Raw genomic sequence first — 26,608 nt, 5'->3', positions numbered from 1 at the left:
CACGCTGGATATCACACTGATCTGATATCATCTCAACATCACTGGAGTTTCATGTCGGAGGGAAAACAGATCAAATCATCGAGTTAAACATCTGTGTTAATTGTATGTCTGAATAACAAAAGGGACAACCATCAACTTGATTAATTTATTAGAAAGATTTGTCTTTTCATGATCTCTTATCCCTAACTTTTATTATGGATACAATTAAAGTCAGAGAGAGTCGGTCTGTCAACAAGAAATACTTCATCAGAATAAATAAAAGACTTAATTAATGACTAAATATAAATACAGAATGGCGGTTGTTTGGCTACACAGAGAAACCACTGTTAAAGCTGAAGCTGGAGACCAGGATTTAGATTTGATTCCTCTAAATCTTTGCATGTGTTTCATGTCTGATCCTTGTTTTCTCACATTGACACCGCTGCTTTGCCGGCTCTGTATCTTTCACAGGGGTGGCCTACAGTACATTTTCTCTCCCTTGGTGTTTTCCGTACATTAGCGCGCCGCTAAGCCTTTTATCTTTGCCCCTTTCTGCTCAGTAATGACAAAGCTGCTCCTTAAACCACCAGGCACTTTGATCTCAGAGCCCCGTGTTTGTCTTTAGGTTTTTCCGCTCTGATAACTGATCCCACGGCAGCAACGCGAGGAGGAAGGCGTCCTCAGCCTCTGTCCCTCCCTCCGTCTCCCCCCCCTCCTTACCCATCTCACTCTCTGGAGGGTGGAGTTTGTCTCTGAGGGGCGAGCAAGAGTCTGTCAATGAGGGAGTTGCAGCTGAAAGCAGAGGAGAAGCAGACAGGTAGGGAAGAGGACGAAGCTCCAGATGTTCCCAGATCAGGTAAGGACATGTCGACATGTGTGGACATCTCTGCTGGGGACTTTTATCGTTCAACACGTTTGCTTTCATGTCTTATTCTTCCTCACTCTCATATTTTTAGGTAATTTTCTTCCTAATTACTTAGATTTGAACTGTTTCACTTCCCTCTGTTTGTCATTTGATGCTAAACCTGTACACTCCTAAATAACAACAATGTATTTAATTCACATTTAATCAAATCTGGTTTTAAATACTCTTCAGGGATTGTGTATGTAAAGGGGAAATCATTATTATAATTGCATGGATGCTCTTTGTAACGCGACCTGCTACACAAAACTGCACTTTCACCCATTTATCACACACTCAGCCCGGCTGCTGGCAGCGATTTGGGAGCTTTTTAGGGCTTTCTGTTGCACACTCTGGACTTTGCTGCTGGACGGCAGCCAAATGTTATCTGTTCATGCTTTCAGCAGAATGCCTTCTCCTTCCTCCTCTTCTTCCTCTTCGTCTTTCTGTGAAAATTGCTGGCTGCTCGGGACCCTGTCATTATTAAGATTAGAAGAAGAAGCTGTGAATGGATGTAAGAGGCATTCCCAGCTGTGGAGCGAAGCCACTTGTTACGTGACACATCACATTTCCTCCCAGCTGTGTGTTTTTGTTGAGTGAGGATGATATTATGAGATGTTATTCCATCATGGCCATTGATTATTATTTTATCCTCGCTCTGTGAGATAGAAAGCTTCTCCCAGCTGGTATACGTGTCAAATCTTAATTTCTCAGAACGACGCTGTGTCCAAAGAAAACTCATCTTTAACAGGTATAATACGTAGTGTGTTTGTCAAGTCAAGGAAGCATTTACATAACTGATAACGGCTGCAAAGTTTGTCTGTTTTAAAAGCTGGTGTGGTCTAGCAACGCTCCCTGCTGAGCCCCAGAAGACCTTATGCTGCTGTTTTCTCAGGATGAGTACTCCTCATGAGGTCGAAGGGCCTGTGTCCAAAAGGCGTCTTTTTCTGGTGGCCGCCCGCTGGGGAGCGCAGCGTTTCCATGACAACATATCACAACTCTATCAGGATCAGAAAAAAAAAACACTGGTTTCAAGGCTTTTTCTCTCGTCTTTTCCAACATACACTCTCTCCTTGTTGGGATCAAGTGATAAAAGGAAATACATTGCTTTGTGGACACCCTAAAATCACCGTGATGTGTAGAACCTGAGGAGTGCCCCTTTAAGACGGTGTGAATGAGCTGGAGAGAGTGGTGCCATACCGCCCAACACTGATGTTTGGTTTAGTCTTTGGATGTGGGAGTGCATGTTGTACCACAAGCTTAGGGGAATGTAAATCTAGTCTGTCATTAGCCCTGCCGGCTCTGACACTCAGCAGATGCTGGCTCTCCTCCTGAGTGACGTGAAGAAAACACTTCAGGTTAATTCGAGGGGGAATCCGGTGGTCTTGGGGTCTAAATCCGCAGAAACCGACATGTCAGGAAATGGGACGGCTCCTCTGGATGCAACTTGTTGACATTGTATTCTATAGCGACTGTAACATGAAGCTCTGCCAAAACAGGAAAAGGATTGACTGCAAACAGGCCCGGGACCCTCCGAGTGCTCCAGGCAGCTTAACATTAGGACCTTTCCCAGCACTCCCACCTCCCGCTGCAGCCTTCCCACTGGGACTCCCATCAGCCAGCGTTCAGATGTTTAACAGGACAGATTAGTGACACAATGCTGGACTGGATGTTATCTGTTAGAAATGTGGTCTACACTCAGCTCTGGCATGCAGTTGGACTTTAGTTTCCTCTCAAAGCTGCGTGGTATGCAGCATGCTGGTGTAGACACGTAGGGAACGTAGCATTTATCATTTTCCCATAATCTGACTGAAAGTTTGATTTCATTGCAATATGAAAACTCATTACAGCCACAAGAACATGAGTGAAGTCCAACACTGATGTTGAGTGATTTGGTCTGGCTCTCAGGCGGTGTTGCAGGGTTGAGGTCAAGGGGTCATTGAAACAGGAAAAGAGCAAAACGTGCTGATACAAAGTATAGGAGCAGAAGGGTCAAAAAATGTTTGCAGTGGTAATTTGACTCATACAAAAGACAATGGAGATTGTTGTAGTTGTTATGGTGACAACACAAGTGCAGATGGATGTCTGGGTAGTTAGCTTAGTAGCTGGATAGCTTGTCCAGAGGGAGCGCTAGACTCAACGCTGCCACAGTTCACCGGCTCACTGCACGGCTCATTTTGTGTAATCAGTGTGGTGTTCAAGAATGAAAGAATAGCAGAACGCCAGCTGTCTGCTAGTTAGCTAGCTAGCTTGCCATCTGTAAGTAGATAAACCTGATCACAAAGTCACAGTGCAGGAGAGAGTTTTTTGCAATAATCCATAGCTTTATATTAACAATGGACACAATTTACAATAGTTGTTTTTTTTAAATTTCATAGCACCTTTAAAAAAAAAAAGAGTTTGCAAAAGGCTTTGACAGACAAAGCAAAGCAAAAGCCAAATACACAGCAACATAACAACAGAAAAAACGAACAGCGAGGCCAAACGAAAGCAAGACAAATCTATGGCCAGATTTAAACTCTGATTTAATATTACAATAGATCAAAAAATAAAAACAAATGAATACAATTTAAACAGTTTATTTATTTATGTAAATGAAATGGGTCACTCAAAGTGAGAAATATGACCAAACTTGACAGTTCCCCACCAAATCTATGAGGAGTTTTAGCCTCTTTTGGCTCATTGTTTTGGCAGCAACTTGACTATTGTGGTTCATGGCTCTTATCAGCTGTTTTCAGTTATAAAGCTCTGATAAACCCACTACCACATGAACATAGGGGTTTAGCAGCTAAAGCAACAGATATTTTTCTCTAGAGTTGGTGGTGACCCAAACGGAGATAAAAGAACTGTAAAAGTGACTATTCACCAGGTGGATAAACAAATACAACTCCAAATGAAGGCCAACATTTCCGTGTGTGAAAATAGGAAACTGAAACGTGAAAAGGGGGTTGTGACCATTTGAAATCCTGTTTTTGCACCCAGCTCCTTGAACCTGATCTTTCCAGCTTTTTAAACACAAGCATTGTTCACGGGGACAAGCTATAACACGTTCTCTAATGCAGAGGCTGATTATAAGGTGCTTTCTGTGTGAGGTCTGCAGTAGGTGTCCTCGACAAGTGTTGAAGGAATGTGGCAGGATGACATCCGAAGTCTGTTTTCAAATACAAAACAGCCTAACCACACATCCTCGGTGGGCTCTCGCATGACTTAAGCTGAACCTGTTTTGATAAGTGAGAATAAAGCATAAATTAAGTGCTAAGAACCAAAGTAAAACAGAAAATTAGAATGAAAACGGGCTGCAAAAGAAGGGGCGCAATTTAAAGCACCCTCAGGTTATATTACAGAACGTTTTTAAGATGTTTTTATGGGATGTTTGTGCTTTTAAATAGTGTGGTAGCTCCAGCTGAGAATAGAAAGGCCCATGTTGGGGGTGACTTTATATAAAGGTCAAAGGTCATTGAGAAACATCATGTCATTACTACAGAGAGCCTGTTTAGCCTCGGGGGAAAGGCCAACATTTGCTTGTAATGAATATTTCCTGGCAAGCTGAACACACATCAAATCACGCAGTCCACAAATGGAGGCGCCTGAAGCTGGTTGAGAAAAATATTTCTGAGAAAAAACAATAAACAACAACTTTACAGTCTGCCTCGTTGTCATAGTAACTGTGACTCTGGAGTTTATGGTCTGAATCGCTAGTTTCAAGTCTTCTTCAATACAGCTTGATGTTCATGAAGTAAATGATGGTCCATTTAGCGTCAAATAGACCATAAAGTAGGGGGGATTTAGGGCGGGGCTTCCCTTGAAGGAACCATCCGTCGCTCCCCTGATAGAGAATTACATTGTTTCCAAACTTAAAAGAACATGACATCACTATCTCCTTCCCATCCATAAAGGATGGACCAGTGTTCCCCGTGCTAAAGAGATAAGAAAAGAAGCATTGAAGCATCTTTTCTTAGCATTAAGAGAGTTCAAACAGCTCTTATCTTGGCTGCCACTGAGATACTACTTTAGAAACAAGACTATCCAACTGCAGCCCTGTGTTGTGTCTGAAATCACTCACTCATTCACTCCTCCCTGCTCTCTATCCAGGAAGTTACTGTATATATTTAGCAGTACATAGTGAGAAGTGTAATTTGCTCTGTGAAATGCTCCTTCTGGGCCACCTGATGTGTTACAGAAATTATATCTTTATATAAGAAATGCACTGAAACCTGTTTAGCTTCTTTCCAGCTCCTGACGGATCATGTGATCAAGTGGTAAAAGCTCACACGCCTCAACATCATCATACAACGGGAGGAAAATGAAGCTTCTTCTGCAGAGTGAGACGTCTTGGTTTACCTGAGCCTCCAACTGAAGTGTGATCCTGAAAGCTTTGGTTCGGAGCGAGTCCTTGAAGACCCTGCAGGACGTTGTCATCGCTGACAGTGATGGGTTCACGGGGTCAAACACTGGCCTGGACGGTGCTTCCACTGCTTCTGTTGGGAATGACCCGCTCATCACACGGGTCCCTTGTGAAAGTCAACAAGGGTTTAAAGGTGAAGCGGGGTCAGTCGGCCTACCTCCAGGACGCCGACTTGCAGTTCCATATTCCCCGTCAGAAGGACGCATGCAAGGTGGAGGTGGTGTTAAATGAGCCCATAACTCAACGTGTGGGGAAAGTCATGCCTCAGGTAATGGCAAAAACCTTTCTACAACGAGTGTGTTCCAGTCAATTTACCATGTGTAGTAAAACCAAGTCACACGTCCATCGCACTGCTTGACAGCCAACATTCAGGAAACCATCTACTGTGTTATTAGGGTTGTGGTAATGATGACAAAAGCTCGTTGCCGGCTTTTCAGGTTTTCACTGTTTGAGCAGATTTGATCGTGGTTCTACATAAATGTAAGATACCACCGCTGTATGCATTAAGTCAAGGTATCATGTTGAAGCTCTGCTAAGGACTTGTACTGTCTGCCCTCCACCCTATAACGGCCCGTTGGAGGGAGAGGAGGTGGTCAAACAAACAAAGGACTTTTATCTAGGAGACCACTGTTTGTGTCACATATGAAAGTCCCAAAAGTAATTTTTAAACCTAACTAAGTGGTTTTGTTGCTTAAATCTACCTTTCTGTGAAAATGGAAGTTTATTTTGAAGAGTCACTATGTAACGAGTGTATATGATCGAGGAGAGCCTCATAGTTCAAAGCTTTGGAGCGCTGACCAAGCTTATTTGATGCATTGGAGTGAGAATGTGTTGCCTACATATACCAGGCTTGGGGATATATTCCTCTGCTGGAGCAGCGTAGTCGTCAGTCAAGAAACGAGAGGCATTTTGGGGGAAAGAAGCTGGAAGGAATCTTCTTTCTTTGTTTTCCAGGTTGACAGGCCGCCTCCTCTCTAATGACTCTCTGCTGACAGATACAGTCCTCTGTTTCATGTCCAGAACGAGTCATTTTTCATGCTCGACAAAAAATATTTGCCATTGGTAGACCCACACAACATTTAATCTTCAGATATGACTTGTGACTTTAGTTTCATGTGAGTTGGTGCAATACAGTATATGAGATGTACAATACTGAATTGTATACATGGACAAGAATTTTCCATGTTTTTTTTAATGTTGCTCAGGACGACTTCCAAACTCATGTATTGTAATTGTAAGCATTGTTCATGTCTGCCTTTTTTTCAGTCAGTTAGGATGATATTTCGCCACTTAACGAACATTAGGTTTAGGCAGTAAAACCACTATTAGGTTATCACTTCAACAACAATTTCCGACTCATCTATCATTCAAATTTCTCCCTTTATTTGTGCAGGTTTTCGATTGCCATTATCTGGCTGATGAGGTAAAGTACATCCATAACGGCTGTCCATTGTTAAAGGAGGACACTGTCAAGCTTCGACTGTACAGGTAAATCCTGGATATCCTTCAAAAGGGAAACATGGTAATTCACTTTCTTTCCTGTTCTTGCTGGTGTGGCAGTATGATCATCCTTTGTTTTTTGACCAGGTTCACAGAGACAGAGACATACATGGAGGTGTTTTCTCTCCATGTGGACATTGTAGAACCTGACTGCAGCATCATAAAGCTGGGACCCAAATCCCTGGAGGTTCCTGAATTCTATGGCTTCTCTGATGCTGTAGATGGCAATGTGGTGTCCTTCCGCTATGAGCGGCGGGCTAGTCTGGAGTGCACCATCCATTTGAGTAGCCAGGACACCCACCTGCCAGCCCACGGCCAACTGGTCACTGGAGAGCCGGAGAAAGCTACGATAAGAGGGGACGAGCCAGAGAGCTTCATCCATCTACGCCAGCAGCTAGGTAACCATGAGACAACTGATGAAGGAAAACCCCATCCATGGATTATATCATAACACCATAGGGAAAAACCATCAATAAACAACAACGACATAAGAGAAGAATATGAGGCCTTTTTCTGAGTAGAATCAGATGCATACAAAATTGTGTCATCTGCAAAAGAATGAATAAAGTCCTCGTTAGGCAGAATATTGTTACAAGACTGGAAATGGACCAAGAATACAACCCTGTGGCACCCCATTACTAATGAATAGGCTTGGTTTAGCGCTTTAAGCTACACCAGTTTGCTTTCTCCCTGTAGGGTTAGCATGAAATCTGCCATTATCCTGTGACACTCAATAAGAAAAACAAAAACAAAAAAAGTAATGTGAAATCTCTCTGTGGTCGTGTGATTATTCAGATAACAAAGACAGAGCCATGTGTAAATCTGACGACTGCCTGAAGGGTCTGAAGCTTGTGAAGTTCACAAAAATCCCCTGTCACGACTTCCTTATGATGGGGCTGAGGTATCAGCACAGAGACCCTCCATCTCCAGACGTAGACTACATCGCAATCCGAGTGGATCTCAAAGACATCCGGAGTGGCAGCATTTATAAGGTAATTTGGCTGATTTGTTACTTAAAAGTTTGTATTTTAATTTGTGTGATCCTTGCTACACTATGATTTTACATAAGTACTGTATATGTTTCAAACCATGGTACTAATTAGGACTATCACAGTATTTTGAGTTGCTACTGGCCTCTTGTGAAGTACTAGAGAATTTGAGCATTAAAATATATTAAATGGCTGCACATATTATTGGATATCACTTTTCAGCATTAAATTAAAATTTAGGAGAGTTTCTTATTTCCTTTCTTTCTTTTGTTTAAAATATTCAGTTAAGTTTCTCAAAGTTTTTATTTCTTTAAGCCTTTGTCTTTAATAAGACACTCCAAACTTAAAAGACAAATATGTTTAAAAATGGATAAAAACATCATTTTTGCATTGTGCTGGGCATTGTGTTTTTTTTTTTCATGTAGTCGGAACAGGCCTGGATTCCAGTGCAGATAGTCGGTGCAATGCCCAACCAGCCTCCCAAACCGTCCTTCATGTCCATGTTTATACTGGAAGTGGACCAGTTCATCCTCACTCCGCTCTCCACTGCTACACTAGACGCTGAGGACGAGGAAACTCCAAAACAGCTTTTGGTTTTCAACATCACCAAACCACCCGTGGACGGCTTCATCACCCATCTGTCCGATCATACTCGCCCCATTTCATCCTTCACATGGCTGGACCTCAATGACATGCTCATTGGGTATCAGCCACCGAACTCCTCACACACTCAACGCAGGAACTACGAGGTAGCACCTTTCGTAGACTTTGGGAAGTAACAATGAGTTTGGTGTCGTCAATGGTTGCTAATAATCGTTGTTATCTTCCAATACAGGTGGAATTTGAGGTTCATGATTTTTTCTTTGAGAAGAGCCCATCACTGACTGTTCACATGTCTGTAAGGAATTCAGAAACGAATGCACCCAGAGTGTCTTGGAACATGGGTATGCTAGCATCGCACATTGCACAAAGCTCTTTAAATACATGGAAGCAATTACGTTGTTTACGTTTGGCAACTTGTCTTATAGGCCTCAGTCTCTTAGAGGGACAGTCTCGGCCAATCATGTGGGAGCAGCTCCAGATTGTGGATAACGACAACCTGAAGGCTGTTCGAATCATCACGGTGGACGGCTTGCAACACGGACGGCTCACTGTCAGAGGTACGGACACAACAGCTGCCAGTGGACACACTCAAAATCAACATCTTGTCAACACTATCTGTCAATACTGTCAACACTACTTCCCTTGATTGACCAGTTTTGAGCACATTCATACAAAAAATAATCTTTCGGCGAATGATACTTAAATTCTGCTGTATGATAGAGCACTGCAGGGTTTAATACATTGCATCAAAATCAGTGTTTTTAATAATCATTAAGATATCCCAGGCTGCGAAAAAATACAGTATCTCCATAGTATTTAGTATACAGAAAATAATCATTTAAAAAAATAGTTAAAAAAAACAACAGTGGCGTTATGTAAACAAACTGGAAATTAAAGTTGTTAAAATTTTAATTGTTGATATTATGATCAGGGTTGAAGTTAGTTATAAATGTAATTTAGTGAAGAAAATAATGTATAATCTCATAAAAGATATATTAGCAACATATTTAAAGGGATGCACAAAGGTTTAAGTGATGTCTACTCGGGACCCTCAAGTTGAATAAAATATTAATGATGCAAAATAGTTAGATTGATGTTGCAGGTTGTTTCATTTGTAATGTTTTTTGTAAGTAATATAATAATGGTATTATTAATATTAACCCCTATCCAACTTTTTAATATGAATTATGTTTATCTTTCTTTCATGTAATTTCCAGGGGGAAAGGGCTTCATGTTCACTGTCAATGACATCAAAGCGGGCGTGGTTCGCTATCACCATGACGACAGCGACTCCACCAAAGACTTCGTCATCTTCCGCATTACCGACGGCCACCATCAGACCCGACACAAGTTCCCCATCAAGATCCTGCCGAAGGACGACAGCCCTCCGTTTCTCATCACCAACATGCTGCTGGAGGTGTCTGAGGGCCAGACGGCGTTGTTGAGAGGCTCCACCCTCCAGGCTTCGGACATGGACTCCAGCGATGACTACATCCTCTTTAACATCACCCGCCCCCCACAGGCGGGGGAGGTTATGAAAATGCCAACATCAGGGCTCACCGGTGAGATGGATAGATTTCACGTTCATGTTTTATCACACATGGAGTTGGCTTTAACTTTTAACCCAATCATGTTCTGTTGGTTTTAATCCAGGTTATCCTGTCAGCCACTTCCTGCAGAAGGACTTGTCTCAGTCCATGGTTTACTATCGTCACCTCGGAAACGAGGTGTTTGATGACTCGTTTGAGGTGGTGCTGTCAGATTTCCACGACCCCCCCAACCTGTCAGAGCCTCAAGTGGGTAACAGCAACACATATCTAAAATAATTATTTAGCGCTTTAATCAACCTAGGTTTTCACTCATTGACCTTTCAATGTATGCTGAAAATTAAACAAAAGTTAATCACAAATCTATGTGATAACCTTTAGATTCTTGTGACAGGTCGCTACCATGGTGTTGAATGCTCAAGAAAGTTGCCTAAAAATGTCTTGTTTAGCATTTAGCTGTACTTCACTCAACTTAACTTCACTGCAAATTTTCAAGCATCCGTAGTCTTTAAGATTTAACAATACTCTTTGCTAACTCTCTAACAGGGATCTAATGGTGTCTTTGTGGTTTAGGTGGTGGTGGTTCACATAGAGCCTGTCCCAGACCAACCACCGAAAGAGGTTCCTGGTTCCAGTCGGTGTCTTGTGATCAAAGAAACAGATGTGGTCCATATAACACGGCAACAACTCCACTTTGTAGACCAGGAATCTCCAGACAGCGCGCTTACGTATACGGTTACTACTCCACCTTTCTACATTGGTCCTCACAGGTTAGTATGTCCTCATCAATAGAATAGGAGTAGAACGGATATTAAACTGTTTAGTGGTCATTTGATTTGTTCTACTCCTATTTTATTTCACCTTCAAAAAATACACTGGGCACCACAGTGGGAAAATATTAAGAATTCTGTCATGTTGTCTTCATTAGCAGGAGTCCAGATGCTGGGAGGTTGTTCTTGGTCGACAGCATACCAAAATTCACCAAAGACTCCGACGCACCAGTGCTGAGGCTCTTTACACAGGTAATTATTTTAATAATTTTTTCAGGAATACATTAAACATGCAGTGAGAGTCACTCATCCTCTCCTTTTCCATTTGTTTCCAGCACGCAGTGAACTTCATGAAAGTAGCCTACATGCCTCCTCTGATAGACGTCGGCCCTTATCCCCAGCACATCCGGTTTGTTCTCTCCGTGACCAACCACCTGGGGAAAACAGTCACTGCCATCTGCTTTAACATCACCGTGGTTCCAGTGGACAACCAGCCTCCACAGGTGGGAAAGACAATTGTACTGTTCTCATTTGTTTTGTGTAGATTTGTGCGTATATATAGAGTAAGTGTGGATATGTTCTGTTCCAGGTGATTAGCAGCCCTCTGACTGTAGATGAAGGAGGGCAGTGCTGGCTCAGCCCTGAAAACTTGCTGCTGTCAGATGTGGACTCTCTGGAGGAAGTGCTGCAGGTAGAGCTTCAGAGGGAACCACAGCATGGAGCTCTGCAGCTAGGCGGCCTCCCGCTAAACCCAGGCCACGCTTTCACTGTGCAAGACCTGAAAAGCCTTAAAGTTAGGTCAGACATCCTGCTTCATTTGTTTCCTATTTCATGTGGGAATATCGTCCTCTCTGATGCTGCGTTCACACCAAACACAAACTAAATATACGGTATATGTGCATTGGTATTGATGAGTTGGTAGTGGAGCTGGTGGAGACCAAAACAGAGCTAAAGGAAAAGTGAATTTTGGACTAACATTCGTTAGGTTGACAGAAGCAGGAATCCAATAAATGCTGATGTTGCTCAACTTAATATCAACTTAATAAGGTCATGTTATTTCCAACTTGTGTGTGATGTTGGCTTGTTGTTTTGACTGCTGCTCTAAATTAAATCAATGAAAGTATTGTAAAGTATTTCTTTATTTTAATGATCTGACTTTGATTCATGTTTATTCGATCACTCAGCACATGTGAATTGTGTCATTTGTTGAATCAGGTACAACCACGACAGCTCAGAAACCGTGGAGGACAACATAGAATTCACTGCAACAGATGGCACCAATTCCGTCAGCTTTGTCCTGCAAGTGAAGGTCGTTGAAGTGAACGTTAATGGCTTTACATTCATAAAAGAACGTTACCATTGTTTTACTAAAGTGGCATTTCATCTCCAGGTGATACCCATGAATGATGAGGTCCCAGTGTTGGTTGCCGGTTTGAAACCGGTTCTCAACTGTGCAGAGGGACAGGAAATAGTCATCACCGCTGAGTACATCTACGCTACCGACGCAGACAGCGACAACAGCAGCCTGGCCTTCCTGATCGCCCGGCAGCCCTATCATGGGGTGGTTCTACGGAGCTCCGTCGTGGTTGATCGCTTCATCCAGGCGGACATCACTGCAGGGATCATCACCTACAAACACACAGGTGGGCTCAAGGGTTTATAGCTGGGAACATTAATACTGCTACTACTCAGGTTTGTTCGTTGTTCAGTTATTGATATTTAAAAGTAAGGGTATGAGTTCAATATATATATATTCAATGACTGTAAAACCAACTCTGTCATTGTGATTTAAATGCTCTCTTCTCACAAAATGTCAAATATCAGCAGCTGCAATACATAGATATTTGTACTTTATGTCCACATTCAAGTAGCCATATTCATATTAGGAATCCCAAGTTTCACTATCTATCCATCTTTTATGATGTATACTTAGCATAAAGTAAATAATGTTGTTTAAGATCCTGTTGAATGGACCTCTACATACCTTTACGATGTATGCTAAAACGTAAATTCCTTGAAGGTATGAACAAGTCTAACCACTGGTACAATAGGGACTCCTCTAAATGTCCTTTATGCTTGTGGTTTCAGGACTGGAGATTGGACTCGCTCCTCGCCATGACACCATCACCTTTGTTATCTCTGACGGAGAAACAGAAAACTCTGCTGGGTGCTGCGGTGAAGGAAATCCCCGCGGGACCGGAGACGTGACTCAGCTACGACACAGTCTGCCGGTGTATGACCTCCACATCACGGTGTTTCCAGTCGACAGCCAACCGCCGTCTCTAACAACAGGTTTCTACCTCTGGTGTCCAGAAAACCAGCTCTGTGCTTTATTCTTCTGTTGAACCAACAAAAAAACGTAAATTGAGGTAACACATGTGACGCACGTATGATGAACTAGCATCGAAATTTAAGTTTAGGGTATGCTGTTGTGTGAATTAATTATGGTCACTTCTTAATTATGGTTCAATATATTTTTTTGTTTTGTCAGGAAGAAATATTCACTTAGAGTTTTATAGGACAAAGATACAACAGCTAGCTTTCCACAAATCTATCCTCTAAGCTAAATAGCAGACAAATTTAGCTGCTAATGCTAGCTAGAGCAGAAAGTGAAATACTAGCTGAATAACCTTTTTAATGGTAGTTTTGGGAAACAAAACCAGATCTAATAGGAGCGTGAGAATTGGACTCAAACTTAAGAGATGCACAGAAACGTGACTCAGAATTAAAAGCTCATTTTAAGTAAATAAGCGACTGTTAGCTTGTGAACTTTATAAGCTAATACTTCAATTCAGTGGGCAACTTTTAGTTAGCATGTTAGTCCTTGTAGTTTATTCTTTTCTGTTACACCAAATTGAGGCCCACTTAAAAAAGATAAAGTTACAGCTATTTTATACGAAATAGTTCATATGAAACATTCTTTGTCTTAACAAAAACAAAGGCCACAGCACACAAAATATCATTCATAATGAGACCAAAACAAGTAATGCACATTTCACCATTTTAAAAATAGAATTATTTAAGCTGACGTGCAGAAATAGAATGGAATTAAAATAATTGTATTTGACCCACGGCTAATATAAATACTAATCTTAAACTACTACTATACTATCTTTATAAAAGTGGTTTTGATTTGTCTTTGTCTGTAGGTGACATCTTCACGGTGGATGAAGGTGGGTCTGCCCAGATAACGGCGTCTCACTTGAAGGCCTCGGACGTTGACACCGTTCTGGACAAACTGGTGGTCAGTCTAATTTCATCACCCCAGTTTGGCTACATTGAAAACGTCCTGCCGAGTCCTGGCTTCGAGAAAAGCAACACAGGCATAAGCATCGGTAAGCTTTATGATATAAATTATCACCAGTAATTCGTTGACCGTTTAATGTCACCCTACCCAAATCATCAGAGAGGGGAAACTAAATGCATCTTTCATGTGTTTTGTTGTCGAACCTCCTTTTCCGAAGCTTCCTTTTCCTACAAAGACATCATTGACGGTCATGTGAACTACGTACAGTCCCAACACCAGAGGATGGAGCCCACAGCTGACCAGTTTATGCTCTGTGTATCAGATGGCAAACACACCTCTGCCCACATCCCCTTCTACATTATTATTAACCCCACAAACGATGAGTTCCCACAGTTTTTGACTCGGAACATCACGGTAAGTTTTTACAACGACCAATATCAAAATGAGACATTCTCATCAGATATTGTTCATGTTGTCCAACGTTCATCGTTGTCCTTCTGTGATGAGGTACGAGAAGGAGAAATGAAGCAGCTGGACTCGTCGGTTTTGAATGCGATGGATCTGGACGTCCCCAGGAACAGCCTGGTCTTCAGTGTGATCGGAGCCCCCCAGCACGGCAGCATCATCACCCGCAGTGGTGACACGCCATCCCACCAGAGACGAGAGGCCGGTCCTCCATCCCCTGTGGCTGACTTCACAATGACAGATCTTACAAATGGTACTTTTCACACTCCGTTAGCAGAGAGAGTGCAGGGGCAGCATATGTTCATCCAGCCTGCCTGCCTCATTAATCCTCTATCTGACAGAGTTTTCTTCAACTTGACCCCTGATCAGTAGCCGAACTGTGCTGCGTATTGATAAATCCCTAGTGCTGTCCGTGGTGCTGAAGTAGCAGAATTGTAATTGCACCTTTTTGGCCCTTTTGTCAGTTTTCTTCCTGGACCTATAATATTCTCTTTTCAAACTGTGTCTGTTGCTCTACCCATAATGCAACAGGTGTTACATGAGTGTCACTATGACATCTTTCTCTAAGTCAAATAAATGTGTTTGGTCATCAGGTATGGATCTGATGTACGTGCACGATGACTCGGAGAACATGGAGGACAGTTTTACTATCCAGCTGACTGACGGCAGTCACCAACTCCAAAGGCAGGTGGCGGTTAAAGTGCTGCCAGTCAATGACGAGCAGCCGCGTGTCATCAGGTAAGCTCCTCGCTACACTTCCTGGTTAAACCGAGTCGTCGCAGTGACTGAACCTGGTCTCCATCTGCTGCCCGTCAGGAACAACGGACTGGAGGTGGAGCCGGGAGAAGCCAGGCTTATTTCAAGCATTGCTCTCTTTGCACGGGATGGCGACACTCCGTCTTCAGAGGTCATGTACCTATTTGACAACGTCCCAACCCAAGGACTGCTTCAGCTTAAGGTCGGTGCTGTCAGATTTTGAAGAGACACTAGATATTGTCATATATGCCGTCAGTTTAACTGTGTTAAAGATCCAGTGTGTAGGTTTTAGGTCGACCTGTTCGATCTAGCACATTTGGCATCTTGATTCACTTCAACAGCTCTATAGCAAATGTACTGCAGGTTATTTGCTGTAAACAAGAACAAGTAAATAGAAACAACAACATAATAATGACTAATTTGGCTTTTAAAAAAACTATAATAATGAATCTGGTATACTTATTCTGGCACCACTAGGCCTAAAGCAAGCTTCAATTCTGCAAAGAAAAGTGAAAGATGTTTTTTACCACTAGGTGGAGCCATAACATTTCTCAATATGTGTTCAAACTAGTTTCAATTAGAACTAAAAAAGTTGATTGTCCATGTAGACAAAAGTAAAACTCTGGGCGATGTAGAAATACAAGTAATGTAGTGAAAGTCATGCTCAGTGACAGGACACAAAGGGAAATCCACAAACTGCTGTGAGACTGTGTTGTCCTGTCACAGGAAGGTCAGGACTGGGGGTCACTGACAGCGGGGAGAAACTGCACCCAGGAGATGGTGGACATGAACCTCCTGCGCTACGTGCACACGGGCGTGCACGGTGCTCAAACACAGGACTTCTTTGTCTTCTACTTGTCGGACGGAGAGAATCAATCACCCCCACAGCACTTTCACATCTCTGTCAAAGATCTGGAAAAAGGTACTGGAGTTCACTCTTACATTCTTCATCCGACATACTTAACATCCAGGTACTATCAGGTCTCTGTTTTAACGCGAAATGACTTCCAGGGAACATCGCTGTGTTTGTGAAGCCGGTGAAGGTCAGCCGTGGGGATCGGGTGGTTCTCACCACAGATGTGCTGCTGGCCACCGACGGCACAGAGAAGCCGGAGGAGCTCCTGTATATCATCACCAGCCCTCCCGCTCACGGTCACATAGAGTACATCAAACACCCCGGCCTGGCCATCTCCACCTTCAGCCAGATGGATGTAGCAGCCAACCTCGTGGCTTACGTGCACGACAACCGAGCCGTCACACCCACGGAGACCTTTCAGTGAGTCAACCTGTGTAGATTGTGCACACTCAAATGTGTGAGATGATTGCTGGCTTCCTTGTGAATTGATTTCATACAGTGATCACAGGTCTGCTGTATGTGTTTGCCAGGTTTGTCGTGAGTAACGGTAAAACCAGCCGGAACGGAAGCTTTGAGATCGCAGTGGAGATGGTGGACCGCATCCTGCCGTCTCTGTCCACCAACAAGGGCCTCTCCGTTCCACAAGGATCCTCCATCATCCTGGGTCCTCACTGCCTGGTCCTGTCCGACCCCGACACCCCGCCCGGCGACCTGACCTTCGTCCTCCTCCAGCCTCCGCAGTACGGCCGGCTGCTTCTAGGTGCTACCGCACTGACCGCCGGCTCAAACTTCACCCAGAGAGACATACAGGAGCTGGAGGTGACTTATAATCACGGCGGGGGTCCGTCGCAGATCGACAGATTCGCCTTCACTGCTTCTGACAGCAGTAAACGGGGTTTCCTGCTGGACGGGCGGGTATACACAGAGCCTGTGTTCTTCACTATTCAGGTAGGTGATCGTATGATATCAGGCGGCAACCACCAGTTCTGAGAAGTGAAGCCAAGACGGAGGTGCCTTAAACTTGCATTCTCTCTCCATCAGGGGGCGACGAAAATCAGACAAATAACAAGTTCTCACTTGATTTATTACCTCAGTAAACATCGTAAAGTTATAGAACATTTTTTAAAAGCGCTGCCAGAAAAACACATCATGGATACACTCATTTAATTTGTCCAAGCTACTCCCTTAGCATGTGAACCTGAACCATCCATCGTTTCAGATCAAGCCTCTGGATAAGTCGTGTCCTGAGGTCGTGAAGCTGCTTCCTCTCTGGAAAGCCGAGCCCCTTGGCGACGGGCGCCATGGGATCTTTGTGTCGTCACGAGAGCTGAAGGCCCAAGACGGCGACAGCAGAGAAGAAGAGCTGATATTCTGCATCGTTCGCCAGCCTTACTTTGGATACCTAGAAAACATTACTACAGGTCGGGGGTAACATCTTTTATCTCCATGGGAATCACAGCTCGGCTTAGAAGGGAAATAAGAATGTTTGCGTCTGCTTTTGCAGGTGGTTTCGTTCCGCAGCGCTTCTCTCAGACGGAGCTGAACAAGAGAACGATCGTCTACGTCATCAACCCGGACCGGGAGTCCCTCTCAGACAGCCTGGAGTTCACAGTGTCTGACCCTCTAGGGAACACGGGAACCTCTCACATGTAAGAACCACATGGTGACACTGATATCTGCCACGTCTCCAATTTACGGTCTAGTCGTCACTGTGCTTGAACCGTGCCTTTGCAGACTTGAGATCAGCTGGTCCACCCTGGAGCTGTCTCAGCCTGAGTACTCCGTGTGTGAGGAGCAGGGGACGGTCTCGCTGGACATCATCCGGAAGGGAAACCTGGCAGAGTCGTCCTATATTACTGTCAAGGTCTGCAAGTCCATTCATAACCTTAAATCAGTGTGGTCACAGTTTTTATTTATACGTGGTCCATCGCTATCACTGAACTCCTTCATACATAATTTCATTTATTATGTCATTTACTTTTTAATCGTGTAGTTGGTTCTAGTTAGAGTTTGGTGATACATACATGATTGTCCAGTAAGATAATCATCATAAAATGAACACCACTGTATTTTTGGAGCAGCTAACATTGACATTAAAGAACATTCTTCATCGTAGGTGAAGGAGGTGACGGCGACTGCTGGAAAAGACTTCCTCATCAGCCCCTCGTCCCTCATTCAGTTTGATCCAGGTACAGTAGGTCCCCCTTGACACAGAAAGCTATGCTTTTTAAATTTTAAGTTTACTCGTCATGGTTAGAATGCTGTCTGTGATTTGGAGCTGCTTTGTGAAGTCTGCGATGGTTACTGATGATATAAGAGGCAGTATATTACGCTCAGAGACGACAACATTTGAACAGAAGGCCTTTGTTCCAATCAAAAGCTTGGTGACCTTTTTCTGTACTCGCTTGAGGGTTGAGATGTTATCCAACATCTCATGGCTGTGGAGTTTGCTCAGTCAGTTGACCATACTTTAGAAATGTTGTCATGGTTTTTGGGACAACACATGGTCAGGGATGGGTTGTAAATACATGTAATGTGTACATGTGGTTTGTAGGTCAACCCTGACGTTGAAATGCATGGAATTGAATTCAGAATGAAACGATTTTTATAACTGTGGTTCTCAGAAATGAAATGAAGAAACGCCCTGTGGTGTAAATACCATGATATTGAGAAAAGAAAGAAAGAATGCCCTCTGTAGCTCTGATGAGTATAAATAACTAGAGCTAATGTCTCTGTGACAAGAATAATGAAAGTGCTCTCTTGGCCAGAATACAAAGAAAATCAAGAGGATTAAATGTTCTGGTTTAAATTCCATTAAGCAGAAAAAGATAATGCTTTGTGACTACACAAGTTGTAAAAACACGCAATTTCTCAATGTCACGCCCTGTGAACATAACTATGGTTGGAATAAAGCCTAACTACATAATGTACCGGTGAGGACTTTGAAAATAAAAAATATATATACATGTTTTCGACCATGCTAACGTTACTGGTGATTAAACATAACATGAATTCAACTTTATACGGCTGCGACGTTTCTGTCTATGCAGGAGTGTCAAAGAGGAGCTGGCAAGCTGAGATCATTCAGGATCACCTGGAGGAGGCTGTGGAGATGTTTGAAGTGCTGCTGGTCTCCCCAGAGGGCTCAGTGATCGGCAGCATCAACAAGGCTCAAGTCTCCATCACGGACTCGACAAGAGGTAAAAATAAACACCAGGCATCTATTTTTAAGATTTTGCGTATATAAAAATATTGATTGAATATTTAACTTTTTGTAATGAGACCGGTCCGATTAGAAATCACTCACTAGTCCACTATATAGTGAGTCCCTGGATAGGGAGTATCCAGACACAACCAGGGAGCGCATATTTGTCCAAAGACACTAATAAGTGTTGAAACTTAAAACACTACAGGACAGCACAGGCTGAATCTGGATCGGGAGGCTCCTGTTCTTGTGGGAAAAGAGATTCGGTCTCGCACATACCCCCAGCATGGATCCATTCGACTAGAAAAACTGCCCCTCGGCACAGAATCAGTAGTGTGGACCCGCGGAGACAGCATCAGGCCGGCAGCAGACGTCCCAAAGAAGAAACTCAAAGTCATGGGCAACCCAAAGTCTGTAAGTAGATGTTCTTAAAGGTCTTAAATACTGAAGAAAATGACATTGTGTTACAGCTAAAAGTATCGATACACTGTTACGGTTTCATCTTTCAGATTCCACCTTCATCAGTTTTTCACAACGGGACAGACATCGTTTACACGGTAAGCAGCATCAGCTGATACCATTTTTATTTATTTTCAATCCAATTCAATTGGGCTTAACGGCATGAAAGTGTTGATAACAATGTTGCCAAAGCATCAAAATAACCTTCCTACAAACTGACCTTCACATTCTAAATCCAGAAAAAAAGGTCTTCATTTCTTTTGTCTCTTTGATTCCAGTACCATGGCATCATGCAGATGCAAGTAGAGGACGACACCTCTCCATTGAGGAAGGGCAGGAAGGCAAACATCCGTGTGGTGAGCAGGGGAGCACAGCAGCAGGTGGCAACCGTGCTTACCAAGTTGAAGTCAGAGCCTCGAAGAAAGAGCTCAAAGCTGCTAAAAACACCACCGGCTAAAGGACATGTGAGTATACATAATACATGACACCAAACTTGCATGCTTTCTTTAGGGCCACGCCATGAGTTATTTGTTGTGTCCCATAATTTTAGGGTCACTTTAGATCGGTGGTGATTTTAACAATAGTTGATTAGTCTGTAATAATCTTCTCAAACTCAACTGAACTGTGTGTCCCATCTACATGCCTTGTTGCCCTAAACTGGGCTATTGCTGTTCACTTTGCTAACACAAACTCGAGGAAACGAATGAACCGTGCTTTACGGATTATGACACCAAACCATCTGAGGAATAATGTGAGGAATGTGTGGATTCGACATAGTAGATGGAAAAAAGTGCGGTCTCACGGTTAATGCTGAGCGACGCAACAGTGGAAATGTGAATGAAAGGACACTGATGGAGTTCAGGATCAGGCCGTGTGTGTTTCAATTGATCTGTATGAAATAAGTGTGTATCTCCAAATGCATCATTGACATTGTGGAACACCTTTTTCCAAACGTTCTGTGTAATATTCATTGTGTTTTAGGGTTAAACACTGTGAGATAACATACATTGCATTCATGAGAATGTCTCATACAGGTATAAGTTATTATAAGTCACCTCCAGCTCCTGTATGTCTCTCATGCGACACTGAATTCATTTTGATTTTGTGTGGCCCACAGGCTACAGCTGATAACTCCATACCCAAATCCTGTGTGCCAGAACTAAAGGGACTCCTGCATTTCAACCAGACCACAAATCAGCTCTTTCACTGCAACGGTGTCTCCTGGAAACCTTGGGCACCCACTGATCAGGTATTCCAGCTTGACAACAGAGGAACCTAATTGTAATAAGGATGCAGTAGCTTCTTTACGTCTCTGGGAGAAAAATGTCTGATCTTGGCAATATTTTTAAAAAGGATCATACAATTCTGTTGGCACAATTACGGAATACAAAACAGCACCCAAATGCAGTAAAGGAGGCAGGAAGGTCAAATTAAACAAAAGGCTTTAATGACTAACGCCAATACTAAAAAAAAATGACAACTGACTGTTTTACTTATGTTCCTTAAATAGAGCTCAATGGTTTGGTCACACTCAATCGTAACGTTCACATTTCTTGCTTGAGTCATAATTTGCTGAGATGGTGAAGTTTATCTCTTTGCCATTGTGGACCAATAACTATGATCTCTGTTTTGTCTTAATTTGGTTGGAAGAAAATATATTTCTGACATCCATAAATTAATCTTAGAGATGTAGTGTTCGAGACACTGAATCAGGATTGATAGCTTCATAGAATATGATATCGTCAGCATAGCGGTGAAAGTCAATATTGTACTTATAAATGATGCTTGTAAATGTTAATATAATCTGAATGAAAAGTAGAGGATCTAAGATAGAACCTTGTGTAACGCCACATGGAATGTTTGTAGATGATACTTTCGGTTCTCTTTGCTTGATAAAAATGTTGGTAGACCACTGAAATAATCCATTTGGAATCATTCACGTTCACCTCCAAACATCTGTCCACTCCCCCCTGAATCACAGATGGTGAGTGCTCAGATGTGTCCCCAAAGCTGGACCTTTCATGGTGGCCACTGTTACACCCTCGGCACTGAGAACAAGGTCACATGGAGCACGGCTAACAGGGCCTGCAGGGAGAGGTACAGTTAAATACGGAGCAGATACACATTCTGTGTTAAAGATAAATAGAAAGCATGCTTCTGATTAGCTGTCTGTCATGGATAAAAACCATTTAATCAGGATTATATGCGTCTTTTTTCAGATACAAAGGCACTCTAGCAAGCGTTCTCTCTAAAGTTGACATGGACTGGCTGTGGGACTTCAGCGGAAGAAAACCATTTTGGATAGGTGAGTATCTTTGAATCAGTTGTTGCACAACAATTAGTTTCAACATTAATTATATTTTTCCACAGTACAACTGACATTATTTGCTCCTGCTATTGAAGGCCTGAATGACAGGGACGGCCGAGGACGCTGGGAGTGGGCAGGCGGTGAGCCGGTCAGCTACACCAACTGGAGGAAGGCGCCCCCCCGGTCTAAAATAAAGGGGAGCAAAAAGTGCGTGCTGGTTTGGAGAAGATCAAAGTGGCAAATCAGGGACTGCAAAACGAGCCGAGGTCATCGCTTTGTGTGTTCAATAAGGACTTGAATTCAACATTGTTTACATAATCCCAGCCAGGAGCCATCATGTTGTTTCAGAAGGAAGAAGGACGCTGCTATACCAGACAACTTTACAATAAGGATCAAAGGGAACTGGAACTGTTCATATCATTTATAATGAGTGACAACTATTGTGTATAAAAAATAACCTGCTACACTAAGGGACATTGTTTACACTGCATTTATTCTAATTAACCAGAGAAAGTGTTTCTTACATACGGAAGTCTTGAGAGGCAAGTGATCAATTTTCTAGATCTGATCTCAATTCTCCCCCCCCCTGTTTTTATGATTTAAGAACAGACAAAGAAAAGGGTTCTAAATTCCTTCCTCTTTTTTTTTCTACATGTAATTTAATAAATCTGTTGATATTGTTTATAATTTCCGACAGGTCCTGCAACATTACCTAAGGGATCCTGTAACCAAATCTAGGCTCAGATTTATTATTGGATTTATATTGTGCCTATTCCTAAATTAATTTGTTTTTCTATCAGATTATGACTACGTAACCGTATTCCAGTGGAGGAGTACTGATTGGTTTCCATGTCTACAGGCAAAATATAATGAAAATGCCATGTGTAGCCTGCTGTGTGTTCTTGATGGGAACTTTGAGGTGATGGTTGATGGAAATACACAGACAGTGGCCGTGTTGGCAGGGAGGCCAAAAAAATACCCATAAAAATCCAGCCACGGACAGAGCATCTGCTTCCACTTTGTTAACGTTTATTCACATGTTTATTGGGCACTGTAAACAGCAAAAAGCATCAAAATAAATCTGTGTAACATTTTTTACAATCAGTTAATTTACAGAATGTGTTGAATTTAATTTAAAAGTCTGCTTGGCTGGAGACTAACAATATAACAATACAAGTGTTTTCTTTGTAGTTAAATTAGCTTAGTTGCAAAGGAACTAATGTTATAATGTGCACATAACATTAATTAACGTTAGTTAGCAGCGTCACAGCAAGCTAACCGCTAGCAAAAATAAATCAGCCCAGTTAGCAATCTACTTGGATACTGGATACGACTCCAGCCTCATTTAGTTTGATTCAGTATCTCCTGGTGTAAAATGTGTTGTGTACACCGGAAAAGACTTCCTCTGGACAGGTTGAGGCAAGTCTCCAAAGATAAAACCCTCACTTATCTGCGACGTCTATCTGTCAGCCAGGAATAATGCATCCTTAAACCCAAACTAAACCCATTTTCATGACATGGAAGCTTTAAAATGTGGAGAAATCGTCCTTATTATACAATATTTCAAACAAGAATCTTTAAGAATTCAAGAACTTTAATCTGATGTATCCTGAAAGTGATCATATGTATAAATCTACTCCAACATGTCTATCATCTATTGAATACGGTAAAACAATATTTCAGCAGGTGTGGTTGTTTTCTTTTTGGGAATCCGACTGTCAGGGTTATTAAGATCCGGTCCAGTGGGTCTCGCGAGCCACAAGGTTCAGCAGCAATGTGATTATCCCCATCATGTGATCTACAGCCCAAGCATGAAAGAGGGCCTTTTATATGAGCTGTAAGCAGCTCTCAGAGGTCTGCATGCACTGAAAAGGACCAGATGCTCTTCAGCTCGGTAAGTGCTGCATCTAGTTTCATATTCAACTTAGCATGACAACCTGAAATATATAAGATGGCTTGTGTTATGTTGTTATGCTTGACTAGTACTGCAAATGATATAACATGGGTTTTTTTGCAAAACCTATGGAATAATAGTAATATGTTTCAGAAGAAAGAGGTCTTTAAGGCTGCGGCTGCCGTTTCCAGGTCATTCTGACCTTAGTAGCTGTGATAATCTCATTATCTTCTGTACTTCTGTGCTGTAAATGAATGAAACCGTAATCATCACTATGTTTTCCCCCTTTGTAGGTAAATAGTAAATGTGTCATTTGTTGCGTTTTGCTGATAATGACTTCATTCATCACCTTCTGACTCATCACATTCATGGCTTTTAAACAAACATCTATTGACTGCTGTTTCTTCAAGGTTTGATCATGACTTAATCATCTGACTCCTCTCCCAATCGTCAATACAAGTGAGGAGGAGCACTGCTTTTTTCTTTGGGGTCATGGATCATCACACCTCAGGCCAACACAGCCACACCTCCAGCTTCCAGTGGCTTTCTTTTGCTTACCAGGGCCTGACAGAAATCCCCTATCAAACCATTCTAACACAGACAGACACACTGGAGGTGTTGGACCTGAGTTACAATCTGCTGGATGAGTATCCTTTTCTTAATGAACATAATCACATACATTGTACATTATATAACATGATGCAACACCCATATTACCACCGGTCCCACACACATGCACTGTGAGTTTGGCGTGTTGTCCTTCACCCAGTCCTTATTGGAACCCGGCTCTGCTGTGTCAGCTGGAGAAGCTCAGCACGCTGATCCTGGACTGCAACAACTACACGTCCCACATTAAGTTCCCCTACATGCCGAGTGTCACCACGGTGTGCATCAACAAGAACAAGATCAACAACCTGCCCGTGTTTGTGGAGGAACTGAGACGAAAGTTCCCCAACTTAAAGTGAGCCGGGGATTGGGTTGATTTTATTATGAATGCATAAAGCATGATTCGCATTCTTTATGCTTTGATTTCGCTTTCTAATCCAGGATCCTCAGTATGATGAACAACGAGGCAGCGCCTAGCTATTTCAATGGAGGAAGTCTGGCCCAGTATAAAGACTACAGGTGAGTAGCGATTGGTGGGTTTATCGCCGTTACTATGGAAAGATATTCTGATTGCATGAATTCAAGTTTGTAAAGACAAGTAAACACGTTGTTCATCTCACATGTCCAACATCCATCAAATCCAAACCACTGCAGCAAATTGAAAGTGACATTTTAACTTGTACTCTACCGCCCCCGGCTGGTTCATCAGTGCAACAGGAGAAAAGAGATCTGACTAATAGCAAAATGTATTCATGCACAATCAGTCCAGTGTTATTTTATATCTAGTTGAAGGAAGGCAAAAGTATGATTAACTATCACATCCCACTAAAACACAAACACTGTTACAGTACAACAAATATGGTGGTCATCACCTACATGTGACCTACGGAGACACGTACCAACGAAGAAGAAACTCAAAATGACCAAACAGAAACATAACAGCTACAAAGAAAAAAAAAATACTACAAGAGATACAACATTAATATAAAGAGAGTCATGACTATTAAAATGGGCAAAACAGCCAGAAAGAGACTCAAGAGAACTACAAAGAGACTCAATAGAACTACAAAGAGACTCAAGAGAACTACAAACAAACATCTACAAACACAATAAAGAGACACAGAACAAGAACAGAGAGAGGAGAGGTGGTGGGGCATCATGTCTCTGTTGTTTCACATTCTGCACATCAGCATACCTTCCATGTGATGACTTCCTCAACATGCCATGTATCGTGTTTGTAGCTGATTTTTTTTTTCTTGGCCTTCACCTCCTCAGAGACTACGTGATCAGTCAGATCCCAGGTCTGGAGATCCTGGATGACACTGAAGTCCTGGACAAGGAGAGAGTCCAGGCCAGGAAAACCTACAGGCTGCAGCAGAGCCGGCACAGCAGCAGAAAGAGGAAGGAGGCAAAGAAACACACAGACACTTGCAGAAAAAAACGCTCACAAGACAATATTATTATATAGCCTGCTACCTTTAATGCTTGACATTATGATGCGCTGCATCGGCTTGTTTCAACATATTTAAAACTACGTGGTGTTTATGGAGTTAAATATTCAAATAACAATGTTTTATAGAGCTGCACTATCAAATTAAAAAAGTAAATGTTCTACAGATGTTTTGTGCATCATTTTCAACACACTTGACAGATTTGGACAATGAAACATGAAGCTCTGTGAGTCTGAACAGTGATTGTTTATTGTATTTTCAATGCCTTTCATTCATTATTCTGATGGGATCTGATTGTAGACAAACTGGCTGATCCTCAGTAAAGTCCATTCGTCTCGGTGTCACTGGGTCAGATTCTTTGAGGGGACGGAGCTGTGTTGCAAGTGTCATCTTTGATGCTACCACTAGGGGGAACCAAAGTCAAACAGAACCAGAGGTGCCATTATTTGCTGGATCAACATTTCCAGCTAACCTAGAGGTTTTAGAGGTTTAGAGGTTTTTCATATTATGCTCAGAAATTATTGTATTATTAGAGCAGGTTGTAGCTTAAAATACAGGGAATGGTTAACAACATTTAACTCGGCACAAAAGTAGATCAGCAATTTCACTTCTACAATATGCAACAAAAAAAGCAGTTTTTTCCTCATCAGCATTTTGGTCAGCGTGT

The 26,608-nt window shown here is 42.4% G+C and overlaps 2 protein-coding genes across 5 annotated transcripts; both read left to right on the top strand.

Annotated features, from left to right (window-relative positions):
- Positions 1–785: 785 nt before the first annotated feature.
- Positions 786–23,084, top strand: frem1a (Fras1 related extracellular matrix 1a). Of its 4 annotated transcripts, none has more exons than XM_084003657.1 (37): positions 786–835; positions 5,114–5,553; positions 6,679–6,773; positions 6,873–7,183; positions 7,581–7,777; positions 8,200–8,523; positions 8,610–8,718; positions 8,803–8,934; positions 9,595–9,939; positions 10,031–10,173; positions 10,498–10,694; positions 10,856–10,946; positions 11,030–11,197; positions 11,284–11,492; positions 11,910–12,003; positions 12,085–12,337; positions 12,783–12,986; positions 13,844–14,029; positions 14,159–14,355; positions 14,449–14,659; positions 15,000–15,144; positions 15,223–15,364; positions 15,889–16,084; positions 16,174–16,438; positions 16,549–16,966; positions 17,238–17,439; positions 17,523–17,667; positions 17,753–17,882; positions 18,135–18,207; positions 19,069–19,218; positions 19,432–19,637; positions 19,733–19,780; positions 19,961–20,146; positions 20,800–20,931; positions 21,664–21,779; positions 21,902–21,987; positions 22,086–23,084. In XM_084003657.1, exons 2-37 carry the CDS (start codon positions 5,311–5,313, stop codon positions 22,286–22,288), a joined length of 6,552 nt encoding a protein of 2,183 aa, XP_083859783.1. In that variant the 5' UTR covers positions 786–835; positions 5,114–5,310; the 3' UTR covers positions 22,289–23,084. The 4 variants fall into 4 exon arrangements, with proteins under 4 accessions (XP_083859783.1, XP_083859782.1, XP_083859780.1 ...); XM_084003656.1 differs by having other exon boundaries at positions 10,853–10,946; XM_084003654.1 differs by having other exon boundaries at positions 8,610–8,934.
- Positions 23,085–23,805: 721 nt separating this feature from the next.
- On the top strand, positions 23,806–26,277 carry LOC311009467 (leucine-rich melanocyte differentiation-associated protein). The gene is made up of 5 exons (XM_084003658.1): positions 23,806–23,884; positions 24,295–24,531; positions 24,654–24,845; positions 24,932–25,009; positions 25,766–26,277. Exons 2-5 carry the CDS (start codon positions 24,377–24,379, stop codon positions 25,956–25,958), a joined length of 618 nt encoding a protein of 205 aa, XP_083859784.1. The 5' UTR covers positions 23,806–23,884; positions 24,295–24,376; the 3' UTR covers positions 25,959–26,277.
- Positions 26,278–26,608: the final 331 nt, after the last annotated feature.

Source organism: Eutrigla gurnardus (genome assembly GCF_963514095.1).
Source record: "Eutrigla gurnardus genome assembly, chromosome: 23".
Classification (NCBI taxonomy): domain Eukaryota; kingdom Metazoa; phylum Chordata; class Actinopteri; order Perciformes; family Triglidae; genus Eutrigla; species Eutrigla gurnardus.
Note: the sequence above shows the minus strand (reverse complement) of the source record. Positions and strands in the feature narration are given on the sequence as shown.